This window comes from Populus trichocarpa, chromosome 8 (genome assembly GCF_000002775.5).
Source record: "Populus trichocarpa isolate Nisqually-1 chromosome 8, P.trichocarpa_v4.1, whole genome shotgun sequence".
NCBI lineage: Eukaryota > Viridiplantae > Streptophyta > Magnoliopsida > Malpighiales > Salicaceae > Populus > Populus trichocarpa.
The window spans coordinates 6,968,167-6,983,449 of NC_037292.2; the positions used below are offsets into that span (position 1 = coordinate 6,968,167).

General features: G+C 30.8%; 1 protein-coding gene across 1 annotated transcript; it reads right to left on the bottom strand.

Annotated features, from left to right (window-relative positions):
• Window positions 1-6,899: 6,899 nt before the first annotated feature.
• On the bottom strand, window positions 6,900-10,769 carry LOC7485926 (protein STRICTOSIDINE SYNTHASE-LIKE 10). The gene is made up of 3 exons (XM_002312317.4): window positions 10,437-10,769; window positions 7,747-8,016; window positions 6,900-7,623 (listed from the first exon to the last, which is right to left on the bottom strand). The coding sequence occupies exons 1-3, from the start codon at window positions 10,706-10,708 to the stop codon at window positions 7,092-7,094; spliced, it is 1,074 nt and encodes a 357-aa protein (XP_002312353.2). The 5' UTR covers window positions 10,709-10,769; the 3' UTR covers window positions 6,900-7,091.
• Window positions 10,770-15,283: the final 4,514 nt, after the last annotated feature.

Sequence of the window (15,283 nt, forward strand, 5' to 3'; positions counted from 1 at the left end):
GTGAATTCCGGGAAAAGTGAATTCCGGGAAAGTATTTTCCGATGTTTGGTAGTGTAATGAAAAATAAGTTGGAAAACAATTTCCAGTGTTTGGTTATGTCATGGAAAATGAGCTGGAAAATAACTTATTAATGTTTTATTTTTCTCAAGTTTATTAAAATAATGAGAAACAAATCTTACAAATTAAAAAGTTGAATGAGAATGAAATTGAAAAAAAATATAATTTCATAAATTATCTCAAATAAAATAAATAATAATCAAAATAATAGAGATCAAATCTAAAAAATTAAAAAAAATGAAAGGTGAATAAATTAAAATAATAATAATTAACATTTCATAAATTATTTCAAATAAAATAAGTAATAAAAAAAATAGGGACCAAATTTGATAGATAAAAAATTTCAATAAAAAAATGATAAGAAAAAAGCAAATAGCAATTATAAAAATAAGGACCAAAATTAATATAAAAATTAAATTTTAAGAGATGGAATTGAAAAATAAATATTCAAAACAAATTATATATAGCAATCAAAAGTTTGAGGATCAAATTTGATATAATCAGCAAATAATAACATTTCTAAATTTTTCACAACTTCCGGAAAGTGTTTTCCGCCCAAATTTTCCAGGAAAACACTTTCCTGAAAACCAAGCCAAATTTTCCTTTGACTGGAAAGTGTTTTCCGTTGACCAACTTTTCTAACGGCAAACAAACACAGGAAAGTTTCGAAAATGGTTTCCCGGAAACCACTTTCTGGAAAACAAACACAGTCAAAAGGGAAAATATTTTCCTGGAAACCAAACCAAATTTTTCTTTGACTGGAAAGTGTTTTCCGTTGACCGGAAAGTATTTCCGTTGACCGGAAAGTGTTTTCCGTTGACCAACTTTCATAACGGTAAACAAACACAGGAAAGTTTGGAAAGTGATTTCCCGGAAAGTGAATTCCAGAAAACAAACATGGCCTAAATTAATTTTTAAAAATAAAAAGTTTCAAAACAAAATTTTTTAATACAGGGGGTCACTAAATGGTAAGAAATACACATAAATCTGGTGACAACTTAGTTGTTTCCAACACAATAAGTTCTAGTGGACCCCTTTTGGGTTGCAAGCTACTAAGCCTAAACTAGTAATTAATTATCATAAATTCAATAATGAAACAAACCCCTAAATAATGTCTAATACGCTAGAAAAAATTCAAATTAAAAATAATTATTAGAAAATAAATAAATAAAATAATAAAAATCTTAATGTTAAAATTCTTTCATGTAGCCCAAATCTCTAATTTTTGCATGTTTTTGGCAGATTTGAATTATCATTTTAAACATGTCGTTCTCTCTCATTTATATATAGTTGACAAGTTTCATATGTCTAGTTTCCAACTCAACTTGAATTGAAACAGAATTCAACTAGTAGTTTCAGATACGTCCAAAACAGTATACAAATATATAATTTGACAAATTTGACAAAATTTGTCTAGAAATATTATTTTCTCGAAATAATATATTAAAATATTATTTTTTTTAAAAATTTGATATAAATATATTAAAAATATTAAAAAAAATTTAAAAAAAATTCATCAATCGTAATTCTAATTAAAATTAATATCATATTATTTTATATAAAAATTAATATCATATTATTTTTTATAAAAAGTAATATCGCCTATTTAAAAAGATATAGTTTCGACCTCCCATAGAAAACTGGTTGGGTTCTTCTGCACTCTATTGATTCCAAAGAAAGAACCTTCCAAGTCCCAATAAATGTCGGTAACTTTGGAAGAAAATTAATTGATCACGATTCTGGTGGGCCACTCCTTTTCTAAAGTTTGAAGCGCTACTTCGACCGTTTGTTTACTTCGTCCTCTAGTAGCCTTTTTCGAGTTATCAAAAACAGTTATAAAAAATAAAATATAAACTCAAAATGTAAAATTATAAATATATTTTTTAATTATATATTAACAATTTCAATTAAAAAATTAAATTATATTAAAATTTGATAAAATACATTAACAATATTATAATCAATAAATAATATAAATAAAATGAAAAAAATAAATAATATGAATCAATAAATTAATGACTTTAAAAAATAAAAAGTCTCATGATAAAAAATTTCAATACAAGAGAGTCACTGAATAGTAGAAAATATACATAATTTTGGTGACAACTTGGTTGTTCCTACCACAATAAGTCCTAGTGGGCTCTTTTTGGGCTGTAAGCTACTACACTTAACCTAGTAATTAATTATCATGAATTCAATAATGAAACAAACCCCTAAACAATGTCTAATGTGCTAGAAAAAATTCAAATTAAAAATAATTATTTGAAAATAAATAAATAAATAAAATAAAAATAAAAATCTTAATGTTAAAATTTCTCCCTATAACCTGAATCTCTAATTTTTGCATGTTTTTAGCAGATTTGAGTCCTGATTTCAAACATGTTGTTCTCTCTCATCTGTATGAATTACTGGGCCTATAGTATATAGTTGGTAAGTTTCAAATGTCTAGTTTCCAACCCAACTTGAATTGGAACAGAATTTAACTAGTAGCTCCAGATATGTCCAAAACAGTACACAAAGGTCTAATTTGACATATTTGACCCTCTGAAATATCATGTTCCCAAATTCCATTTGATCTAAAATTGTACCACAATATATTCTCATGTGTCTAGTATTTTCCTATAAAATTTTAGCTTTATCCAGTATACTGTTTAAAAGATATACTCAATCTCGCAAAATTGGTTAGCAAACATTTTAAGGTCAAATTTAGACTTGATTTAGTTTATATTATAAATTTAGTAAACTTGCAAAATCGGATCGAGTTTACTGATTTTATACAAATTAAATCTGATTTTATTAATTTTTGAATTTTAATCTAATTTTATATATTAAATATATTAATTTTATAATTTAACTCATCATTTTAACAACAATGTTAAGGAAATTTTATCTCGTTTATCAACTTGTACAAGAAAAGAGAGAAGAGCCCAAATCTTCGGCTTTCGACGTGACATTTTCAATAACTTCGGGCCCAATGTATTGCGCGATTGCATCCTCCGAAGCTTCTCCACTTGACTGCAAGCACTTGGGATATTTCATGATAGTAATTAAATATTTAAATGTTTTGAGATTTAACTTGTTCATTATTAAAAATTTTAAATTAAATTTTTAAATATTTTTAAATGGTTTTAATATGCAAATTTTAAAAATATTTTTTTAAAAAATATTTTTTAATATATTTTCAAATAATTTTTTTTTTAAAAAAATTACTACCGTAATATTATATACCCTTAGACAGTGACTGTGGTTTTGTTTTTCTTCTTTCTTGTGAATTAAGATAAGATCTTGACCAAATCTTTGAATTTCTGTCCACCCTTTTGCCCATGAGACTTTTTATTTATTTATTTCACCAATTGTTTGACCGAATTCAGTTCCGGGACATCTTGGTAATAATAGTAATAACAAATATCCAGTAAACCCAGAAGAGGTCTTTGCTGAAATTGCCTATAGTCTTCTGGTTGGATTGTTGATCTTGAAAAGTGAAAAATATGCTACGATATTGCTCTGGGGGGCATTAAAAGTTGACTCATCTTGGAAGTTTCTGTTTTTCTACCAATTTCTAATTCTAGTATTTGCAGATATCGGTGGCGAGTTGCAGGTTTGTATCTGGTTTTCATTATCAAGGTCGTTTGATCGGGTGCGTTGCGGCTGGAAAATTCACCCGCCTCCGTCTGCAATTTTTATAAGCCTGGTTCCCTTCGCGTCCCGAATATCGTCCAAAACCCGCTACCCACGTCAGACTAAATCTAATTTACAAGCAAGAACAGGGTTGGATACCATTCGAGACTTCAAACATTGTTTGCAAAGTGTTTCTCAAATTATCTTTTGTCAGGGTTTTGGATATTTTTATATAAAAATATTAAAAATTACTAAAAATATATTAATTTGATATAAAAAATATTTTCAACTACACGTTTAATCTATGTTTATATTCTTCATGGTAAATTAAAATTATATGAAAGACGCAAAAAAATTATCATCATCATCATCTAATGCATCGAGTATCAGTTCTTGTAAATGCTATGTTTAATATTAAAATTCTTTCCCCAAAAAAACTCTTACTATTAACAACCAAGTTGTTTTTCGAGAATGCAAGGATACATGAGAAGCCATCCTTCGCCCACTCCGAAGTTTTTGAGGGAGGATTTGTTTGGACCCCTCGATCATATAATTGCCAGCACTGGACTTTATGGGCCTGCTAGCTTATATCTTTTAGACTGAATTGACAGCCCACATTACCAACAGGCCTTTGATGCTCTGCTGCCAGGCAAACTGCTGGCCTTTGTTTTGGATAGTGGACGCTGACCCCACGGATCTTTTTTTTTTTTTAAAGGTGCCTTTTTAAATAATTTTTATTTAAAAATATATTAAAATAGTTTTTATTTATTTTTTACTCAAACACATAAAAATTATTAGAAAATATTTAAAACATATTAATTTAATTTTTTTAAAACAAAAATCAGATCATTTAATAAAAGCATTACGGAATCACTTATTAATAAAAATATAAAGCGAGTTTTCATTAGTCTATTTAGTACCAGTAAAAATAAAAATTGTAATGAGTTAACCATTTAGTAGGTGATCCAATGGTAAGAGTTTGGGGCCAAGAGGTTTGCTCCCCTGTGATTTCAAGTTCGAACCCTGTAGTTGCTAATATAATAATAACTGGAGATTTACATGGTTGTTAAAAAAAACATTATAATGAGTCCATGGAGACAATACTCTTTCTCTGCCCTAATTTTAGGGTTTGCAATATATATATATATATTTTTTTTATTTTTACAGTTGTTTATTGATTCACTTAGGTTTGAGAATTTTATTTAATTAAGGATTTATTAGATAGCTAGGTTTAGTTTCTTGTTTAAAAATTCATGTGCGCTATTTATGCAAGACATTTTGATATTCATAATTTATCAAATAAAAAATCTTTTTACAGTTTAGCTGTAAAATTTAGGGTTTGTAAAAACCTAATTCATTTTCATTATATTTTGCAGGTAAGATTGTAAATTGTCTACGTTGACTATCTGTATCGATAAACTGTTCATTTTGTTGCTAGTTTCCATGATAATTTGAAATCAAGCTCATGAAATCACGAAAGCAATTAAGGAATGGAGCCTATAAATATCAGGGTGAGTTTACTTTTGTTTTTAGATGTTTTTTAAAAATGTTTTTTTTAATATTAAATTATTATTTTTTAGTATTTTTAATAGTTTTAATATATTGTTATTAGAATAAATAAATAAATATATATTTTAATATATTTTTAAATAAAAAAATATTATACATCATAACATCAAATATATTATTAGCCTAATGGTGTAGGCCTAGGTATGATAACTCGTGTTTTCTTTCTTTCTCCTTTTGTGTTGCATAAAAAGTTATATAAATATTAGACTACACAATCGAATAGTTTTTCATTTTTATATTATTTAGACAACTAAAATAACTAGGTTTTTTCATGTTTCTTTGCTATTTATATAAAAATAAAACATTTTAATATATATATTTTAATTGTTTTAGAGCAAATTTGAGTCGTAACTCAATTAATTAGTGTAAGTGTCAAGTTAGAGTTCACAAGTTTTAGCGTTGGAAGACACACATATTTTATAAAATATGACACACAACATTCATCTATCTTTTTAATAAAACTAAATAAAAGTCAAGCATGAGAGTCTGGCCTATTACAATGAGTTTGGTGTTGACCTAACTCATTACTAAAGTTTTTTTTCTTATTTTTTCTTTTTTTCTCTGTATTTTTACTCCAATTTTTTTTTTATCAAATTCATTCCCTTTTTATTTTTGACATGGTTCTTAAATATTATTATAAGCTTATTATTTGAATTTTAATATTTTTTTCAATTATTATGTACATGATATGAAAATAATAATACCGATAATAAATTATTCATAAAAATTTGATTAAAATTGATTTTTTATTATTAAAATGCTTAAATAGATTTTGAATATAATTTTATAATGTTTATAATTTTTTTTTAGCTTTCAATCACACAAAATTTTAACATGTTATTTTGATATTTTCTATTGACTTATCTTAACCATTATAAAATATATATTTTTAAATAAAAAAAAATGATTTCAGTTAAAATTATTATATTAGTTAAAATAAATAAAAAATACATTAATAAAAAAATTATCTTTATAAAAGAAATTCAAAACAACTGTATTATAAGTTTGATAACAACGGTAAAAAATTTCCTAAGACCTTAAAGTCTTTTACATTTTAAAAAAAATTAGATTCTCGTAGCGTAGCGCCGGTATACAAAGAAAACTGCCACGACTCAAACCTTTTTCATTAGAGAAAGTCATCGGAGCACTTGATAGTTGATAATCTCTACTAACAACAAACTAACCGAAATGAATAGGAGATGTTCTGCACCTGGGGGGCACATAGCTTTTCCATAAAGTAGCTGGGACAGCATCCTCGTATTGTTTGGCGGTTTTTCTTCGAGCCCACCACTTCATGCATTATTTCCCAATTGTTATTTATGTATTCGGTTTTGATATCCAGCTTGGGGGTTAGACTTCGTTGAATGGGTAGGTAAATAGATTAAATTGTATTTATGTAAATTAAAAAAGATGAAGAGATCACGATCATAATTTACAGCAGGGACAGGGACCTGCAATTTCATATTCTGTGCTTCAATGCACCCATAAATTCAAGTACATGAGACAGGTGCACTCAATTCTTACAGTAATTAAGGAATGCGACATCCCATGTCCTGTGACACCACTGACTGCATAAATTCAGAAAATTGTCGGTTTTGTAGTAGATCTCGTTTGGCAGTAGTAATTTAATGCTGGTACAGGAAGAGGAAGAGAAATTAACGAAGGAAAAGATAAGGAGCAGCTCCTTGATTATCTTGATATTTTCCACAGCACACAACTGTTTATTATAAATGCCATACAGGAATTGACTTCGTATTTGAGATTTTCTTACAACAATGCTGCAAATAGATAGCTGCTACGAGGAAATTTTTGGCAGCATAAAGTATATTTTTTTTGTAACACTCAAGTTATTTTTTGTTCTTGATGTAACCAACATAAGGCTTCATGGAAGATCCTAGCCACAAAAGGCCACTATATTCTTCAACTTCGCTCACAGAATCGAGAGCATTGCCACCATTTCCATCCAATACATTAACCACTTTACCACCTGAAGTCAGTCTAACTGCTACAGGATCATCCACAAACCAGTCAATAGAAGTTTCTTGTTGTAGTTTTGTAGAATCCAATCTTCGAATCTTTCCTCTTCCAGTATTTAGCGCAACCCAAAATTCTCCATTAGCTGTCCTCTTAATGTTATCAGGGAATCTTCCCAGTTGAATAAAAGTTTCCTGTCCATGTATTTCAGAACCCACAAGGTAAAACTTTAAGATTCGCATTGTAAATGATTCGGCAACTAGAATAAACGAATTGTCCTTGCTTATAGCCACTCCATTTGGAAATGCTAAGCCTTTGAGCAGCACTGTCACTTTTTTGCTATTTGGATCATATTTCATTAACCTTCCAGTTTTATCAGCGCTTATGATTGCCAGTAAATACTCCCTGCATGATCAAAGAACTAAAATAGTAATTTCTGGGTAGGGTACCATACCAAAAACAGTTAAGTTGCTGAAAAAATTAGCTAGCTATAGAAGAAAGAATAGAAAAGGCTGGAAACAGTAGTACCTTCTTTGGAAATAAATGCTACTGTCAGTGAAATAAACCACTCCTGTTCTGGAATCAACATCCAAAGCATTCATGAATCTGAAGGGAACTCCTTCAGCTGAAGCAGCAAGTTGTGTAGCCACTCCACCTTCCGGTCCTACTACTAAGAGTCCATAGTACGCGTCTGCAATGTAGAGATCACAAGTTGCAGAGTTGAATTTGAGGCCTAGTGGTCTTCCACACACCGGTTCCAGTTTGGTGTTTGTTGAGCCATCACACATGTGTCTATCTCTATTGGAATCAAGTTAAAAACCGACAATCAGTTATCACCATTAGCTGCAACTTGCAGGAGTGCTGCAACTTGCAGGAGTGCTGCAAGGTCTGTATAAGTTTTGACTATCAATCAATTACTACCAAGACATGAATTGAATGTTGCATAATTGCGACTCTTGAACACTTTAATAGTCACATAAAGGTTCTGTCTGATCTTGCTACTCTTACAAGTAAAGGAGACAAGTTCTGACGCTGCTACACTTATAAGCAAAAATAAGTTTTCTATCCAATTTTTAGAAGTAGAAATACATGATCATTTTTTTTTTGAAAAATACAAACAAGTTATCTAAAAAAATAGAGTAAAAATTAATCACTAGAAAAGCTCCTTTTTTTCTTGCTTTCCTTACGACCAGCCTAAAATTAAATATATAATGCTTTACTTACTTACAGGAACATTTATAGCCCCCCCTACAAAAATCGCCAATTTAGTCAACAATTAAGTAAGATACTGAATAGCTTATCCACAGTTAAGTGTATTTAGAGCTCCAATGAAATTATTTTTTTACCGTTTAATTTTTAAAAGTATGATTTTTATACGCGGCAAATTTATCATTCTTGATTTGTTCGAGGGCAGTACTATCCATTTTTTTTTCAATTATTTATTTATTTTTTTTTTCTTCAATTTAATCATTGAGCATTTCTTTTCATTGAATTTTTATGTCAAGTTTGGTGCCAATTCTTTTAGTTGTTATTTTTTAATTATTTTCTTAATTGATTTATTTTTTCAATTTTATCCCTAAACATTTAATTTCATTTAAATTTTCCCGTAACATTTAATTTCAGTTGGTTTTTATGTAGAATTTAGTCCTACTTATTTTAATTGATATTTGTTTTGTTTTGCATTGTTTTTTTATTGACTTGTTTTTCTTAATTTCATCCCTTAATATTTATTTAGTTAAGAATTTTGCTTCTTTGTTTTTTTTAGGTTTGCCTTTAATGGGGTCATCATGGTCTCATGACCCAATTAATAGATCTGAAAGATTAGTTCGAGTTGACTTTGATATTTTTTTAAAAAATATTTTTTTTCCGATATTGTTTTTGCTTTGCTATTTATGGGGTAATTTTAATTTCATGTATTAGGTCATGTGTTTGATTTGTTCATCCGGATTGGCTGTCAGATTCACTCGAGTTTTTTTTTTATCTTTTTTTATATGTTTTCATCATATCAGTAGGTTTCCATTCCTTATATTTTTATGATATGTTCAATCTTTCATAATATTTTTTATAGTGTAGGTTTATTCAATCATTTTTGTTTGTATTTACCGTTTAAGTCATGGGTTCTTTAGGTTGGATTTATCTTTTATTTATTTAAATAAAATAATTTAGTAAATATAATCCAGTAAATATCTCATCTTTACAATTTCTTTAGTGGTTATTGTTAATAACTTCTTTTATTTCCATAAATGGTTATCAAAAAATTTAGTTAGATGATTGCATAGACTTTTCAAATGATACTTTTATTTTTTCATATAAAAAAACACATTGGAGTAGTGTGCATACCTAATATTTTTTTATATAAAAAAATTATAACTCACATGCTAAATTCATGATTTTAATGTTTTTTTAGTTTTTTCTTTTTTTTTTCTTTACACTTATTTTTTTTGGATTCTTTACCCTTTGCCTATTTATACCATTATTTTTGTTCATTTGTTTTTCAATGATTTTTCTTTACACCTTTTGTTTTTTGAAATTTATTCTACGCAGACTAAGAAAATGATGTTTCACTAAAGCAATTGCAATATTGTTCTATTTTTTGGTTATGTTAAAAATTAATTTGAAATCTTATATATTTTTATTAATACATATGATCTTTATTTTATTTTATTATATGTAAGCGTTGATTTTGAGATTCATGGTTATGTTTTTTACTTGATTTAAAAAAACACATTAATAACATCTATACATTAATTCTTTTATGTTGGAAAAAAAATTATTCGACTAACAGCTAGACGAGTTGAATAGACGTGTTAATATTTTTTTTTGCATTAATTTATTGACACAAATAGTTCTCATAAGTGTTTGATTTATAATTAATTTTTTTTAAAAAAATAAAATTAAAAAAATTACATATTTATTTTTTATTTTTTACTAAAAAAATTATCTGACTCATAATGAAACACGCGTCAGAGGCTAAGTTGAGCCCTAGTTTTGGTAATGAATTTGAGTATATATCTGCTAGCTCTGTTTCTCATTTTGATGCATGTCTTCGAGGATTTATTATGTGATGAAATCACTCAGACTATCAGATGATTTCCTACATATGAAGTACTTAAGTAGTATATATAAAAAGGAAGATGGAGAACAAAATGAACTGCAGATGCATATATATATATATATATATATATATATATATATATGTTAAGGGCTTGAGGTCTTGCCTTTGAGGTGAAGAGACAGAAAATTCTATCCAACCAAGCTTGGCTCCTTGCCATTTCAGGATCCTGCCATCCGAGACACTAACATATGGTCCTTTGCCATTGCAATCAAAGGCAATGCTTTCTGGTCCAACGACTGCAGGGAGAGCGAGTTGGAAGTAGTTTTCAAGGCCGTCCTGGTAAAGCATTTTATCAGTGCATGAGATGCAATCAAGTGAAACGAAGAAGAAAAGGAAGCAAGGAAACAAAATTTTGGAAGAAAAGAGAGTATTCATGGTGGATAAGAACAAGATCTTTATCCGTGGCTAAAACAGAGATATTGCACAATCAATTATAGTCAGTACGGGTATCTATTTATAACGTGACCAGCACATGCATGGTCTCTCGTAGAACTGAAAATATAATATAAGTAAAACCGAGGGAGTTTTTTTTTTTTTTTTTTAATGTGGGTGTCTGTGTTAATTTGCGTGCACCTTGACTAATCTCACGGGTTCTGAAGTTAACGATCATGTAAACCTCCAGTGACCTTAAAGTTTGTGAGACTCGAACTAATAACCTCTAAGGAGCAAACTCAAGACATAACCAGTTGAGTTTTACCATTTAAAGTTAATTTATTTATATGTAATGGTGTGGTAGAGTTATTCACGATTAGGTTCGGTCTAATTTAAATCTAAAAATTTAATTAAATTAAAATTTTAAATTTTGACCTTGACTAAATTTAAAATCAATTCAATCCGAATCAGGTTATCTACCACAATGATAAAAATTAATTTAAATATTTGTTGCACATTACATAATTTTATTTAAATGAAAGATACAATTGATCGATTATTTACAGAATATGGCAGAGAATGATTGGAGTTTCTAACGATGACTATATTAGTGTGGTGCAAGAAAGCTTTTATGTGAATATGAGAAAAACAACAAATGAGTTTTGTTATGGAAGCCATTGCAAATCAATTATTGTGAACTGATTATAATAATCATTAAAAAAAATTGTATCTTAAAAAATCGTAAACTTTATTATTAATACATTATAACAGTAAAAATATTATATTGTTATGTTTATTATTGTATCTTATTCAAATTAACTAGATGGAGAATTTCTCTCAAAATAATGATAAAAAAATATCTGTGTATGTCAAAATGTAAAGAATATTGTAGAAAACATGTTTAGTTTGAACACTATTTTTATTTTGCTATTTTTCTCTAATAAAAAACAATTAATATGAACATATTTTTCAGTTTTTTAGGTTAGAAAAATATTCTGAAACGTTAAAAAACGAGAACGTGTTTTGTAGTTTTCTACTGGAGATCGGAGAAAAATTATGAAAAAAATGAAAACTAAAATGAAGAAGAATAAATGTTTTGTGTTGGTGAACAGCTCCCTAGTATCCTTTCTCTTTTCCTGGATATATCAAGTGTCAGTGTCTCACAATCTCTCTTCTCTCTCTTCACGAAGCCTAACCAACATCCACGAATCAAGAACCACAGATGATGCCCGCACTAGTAACTCAATACCACAATAACATTTTATTTTATTTTTATCAATTTGATTACCTACCACTGTGTCTCACAAAATCACTATAGTTTTCTCAGATGGTGTTGCCTGTTTCTCAAAAAATAAAAAAAATGTTCAAGTTACTCGAACTGTGTAAATGTCACCTTGGTGGTGGTAATAGTAAAATCCATTAGAACCTCTGAGACTTACAAGGTAGAGAGAATTAGCAGGTGCTTCGAACTTGAGAGTATGATGACAATTATTTTTTTATTTGAAAATGTATTAAAATAATATTTTTTAAGTTTTTTAAAAATTATTTTTACTATCGGTACATTAAAATAATTTAAAAATATTAAAAATAATTAATTTGAAATAAAAAAATTATTTATTTTTAAATATTTTTAAAATATAAAAATAAACGGGACAAACTCAGACTCAGAATTGGCTTTTATGAGGTTGGTCATTACTTTGATTTAGGTACCCATTTTTAACGCAGCCATTTTGATTATGGATTGCTCCCCGCACATGTTCGAATCCTGCAGTCTGTGTTTGCCCCTTTTTTTAGTTTTATCATTGTATTCTATTTCAAAATTCCATTGATTTAATGATTTTTATAGGCTAATTATAGCAATCAATAAAACTTCGACTAAAAAAAAAAAAACTATTGATTGCTGAATCCCCGCTTGACTAGCATGTAGTTTTTCTTGTTTCGGGTTATGCCTCGTATTTAATTTTTTTTTTTTAAAAAAAAGCCAGAGAGAGTCAACAAAAGATCTCACGTTAAGCCTTGAAGAGTACTGCAAGAAATGATTAATTCCAATAAATTAGTAGATTGGACCGATACCAGAAAATGGTTTCCTCGCAGTTGTTGAAGTTCAATTAAGGAGAGAGCAAGTTGGTTGTCCGGTGGACGGCTTGTTTTTTTATTTATTTTTTTCCAGCTAGCTCGATCTGACTTTGACAATAGTTAATGGCAAGATTGGACGTAAAATCTTGAAGATACATGCAAGTCTCGACGTTCTTCCTTGTATTTTTTGATCAGGAGCACTACTCTTGACGTTATTTAATATTTTTGCTCGAAAGATAATAATACTGTAAGCTTCACTTGAAATAGATTTAAATTCTAGATACTTTAATTTATATTATTATTATTATTATTATTATTATTATTATTATTATGTATTGAGAAAAGGAATCATTATATGGTCCAGAACTCCCAGTAAATCACATAAAAATTAGCTCCATTTTGCTTGTCCTTTCCTCTCCCTGCTCCAACACAAGCCATGTTCAATGAGGAAATTCAATAATATTGGTAGCTGGCTAGCTAGACCTTGATGAAGGTAGTGTTGTGCATACTGGACCGAAAGCAAACACAAATAAAACACAAACAAGCAGATTTACGTGGTTCCCCAAAACCGGGTACGTCCACGGAGGCAACAGATTGTATATTATTGGAGGAATGATACAAACACTCAACTCAACCCAGTACAATCCCACAAAACCCAGTGTTTCACTCTTACACTCGGTGTTTTTCTCAAATCTACACTCTTTCACTCTCACAATTGCACTTACACTCACTGCATACTTCCTCTACACTTTTCTCTCAAAAATAAACCTCTTTTATAGGCAATTCTTGGTCAACATGGAGGGGCCAATAGCCTTAAAGCATGGCATGAATTGTGGCACAATTCATGCTTCCACTTGCTTAGTGGTGGGGTATTGCCACAAATGGCAATATCCTAACAATCACCCCCTTTGCCATTTGTGGGCAATTGTCCTCTTGCTTCTTCAGCACAAGCTTGCATTCTGCAGCTCTTCCAAGCTTACCATTCTGAGAGCGTCTTCAACACAACATTCCCCTTCGAGCGTATCAACCATGCTCGGTCCGGAATGATTTTTCAAGCCTTACACCAAGGCTTACAACACCCCCTCAAACAAATATTTCCAAGTGCGACAGTCATTATCTGAGTATCTTAATGTGATCACGAGCTCACCACTCTTCCAAGAGTCTACTCATCCAGGAGTTGCGCCTGCCCTCTGTTCCACCCTAGGAACCACGCCTTACTTCTCCGTGAGTCTCTCGCTCTTAGTCTCAAGAGTCCAGGTAGCTCTCCACCTTCACCTATGGGGGCAGCCCATTAAAGGTTGATCCATAAATGTCTTGATACTGAGTATTACAATGCCTTCACTGAGCTCACCACCTTGACAAGAGTCAACTTGTTCCGGGAACCTGCGCATACCCTTCTGCTTCTTCATAGCAGCCGCGTCTTAATGCTCCACAAGTCACACACTTATTGTCCAAGGCAAATGTCTTCTAGCTCATTGATCTTTAGCATGGGGGCAATATTACTTCTCCGTGAGTCTCTCGCTCTTAGTCTCAAGAGTCCAGGTAGCTCTCCACCTTCACCTATGGGGGCAGCCCATTAAAGGTTGATCCATAAATGTCTTGATACTGAGTATTACAATGCCTTCACTGAGCTCACCACCTTGACAAGAGTCAACTTGTTCCGGGAACCTGCGCATGCCCTTCTGCTTCTTCATAGCAGCCGCGTCTTAATGCTCCACAAGTCACACACTTATTGTCCAAGGCAAATGTCTTCTAGCTCATTGATCTTTAGCATGGGGGCAATATCCATGAAAGTCAATCCTGCATTTGTCTCCATACTCATCATAGCCACTTCATTGGCTATACACCTGTCCATTCATATCTAGCCATTACATTGGCTCTGGGGCTGTTCTGAACTGGGCTCATATCGTGGCCCACACACCTTCTCCTTAGGTGTCTCCGCTCGTCGCCATGCGACGGTCTGATCCGGGCTCCTATCATGGCCCTCACACACCTTCCATCTAAGGTGTCTTCACCCGTTGTCATGGGGCGGTCGCATCCTCCTTCAGCTGAGATGCTTCAAAGTGGCTCCAAAAGTCTCTACCACCATGTGCACTTATGGGAGAGATTACTGCCACTGACTACATAGAAAGAGAAAGTTGCGGTATACTCCTCGCAATCCTCCACCTCGATTTCTATGTTTGGAGCTTCTGTGCTTTTCTGCTTGACAGCTCCACCTACACCAACTCTCTTTGATGTCTTCGCCTTTCATTATAGGCGGTCGCCTTTTATCACAGGCGTTTGCACCCCCTCAATTAGGTGCTTCTGCAACAGCTCTCTTTCCATCCTTGCATGCATTGGAAAGGTCTTCGCCTGTTATCTTCATCAAGAGCATAAGAGACTTCCTGTTGTACAAACTTTAACAGTCTCTGCTCTGAGCTTCATCTGGGAACTCTTCTTCTCCTTGCACTTATTGTCTCATTACAGTACCTCGTTGGATCCTACGGGTACCTCTGCACAATC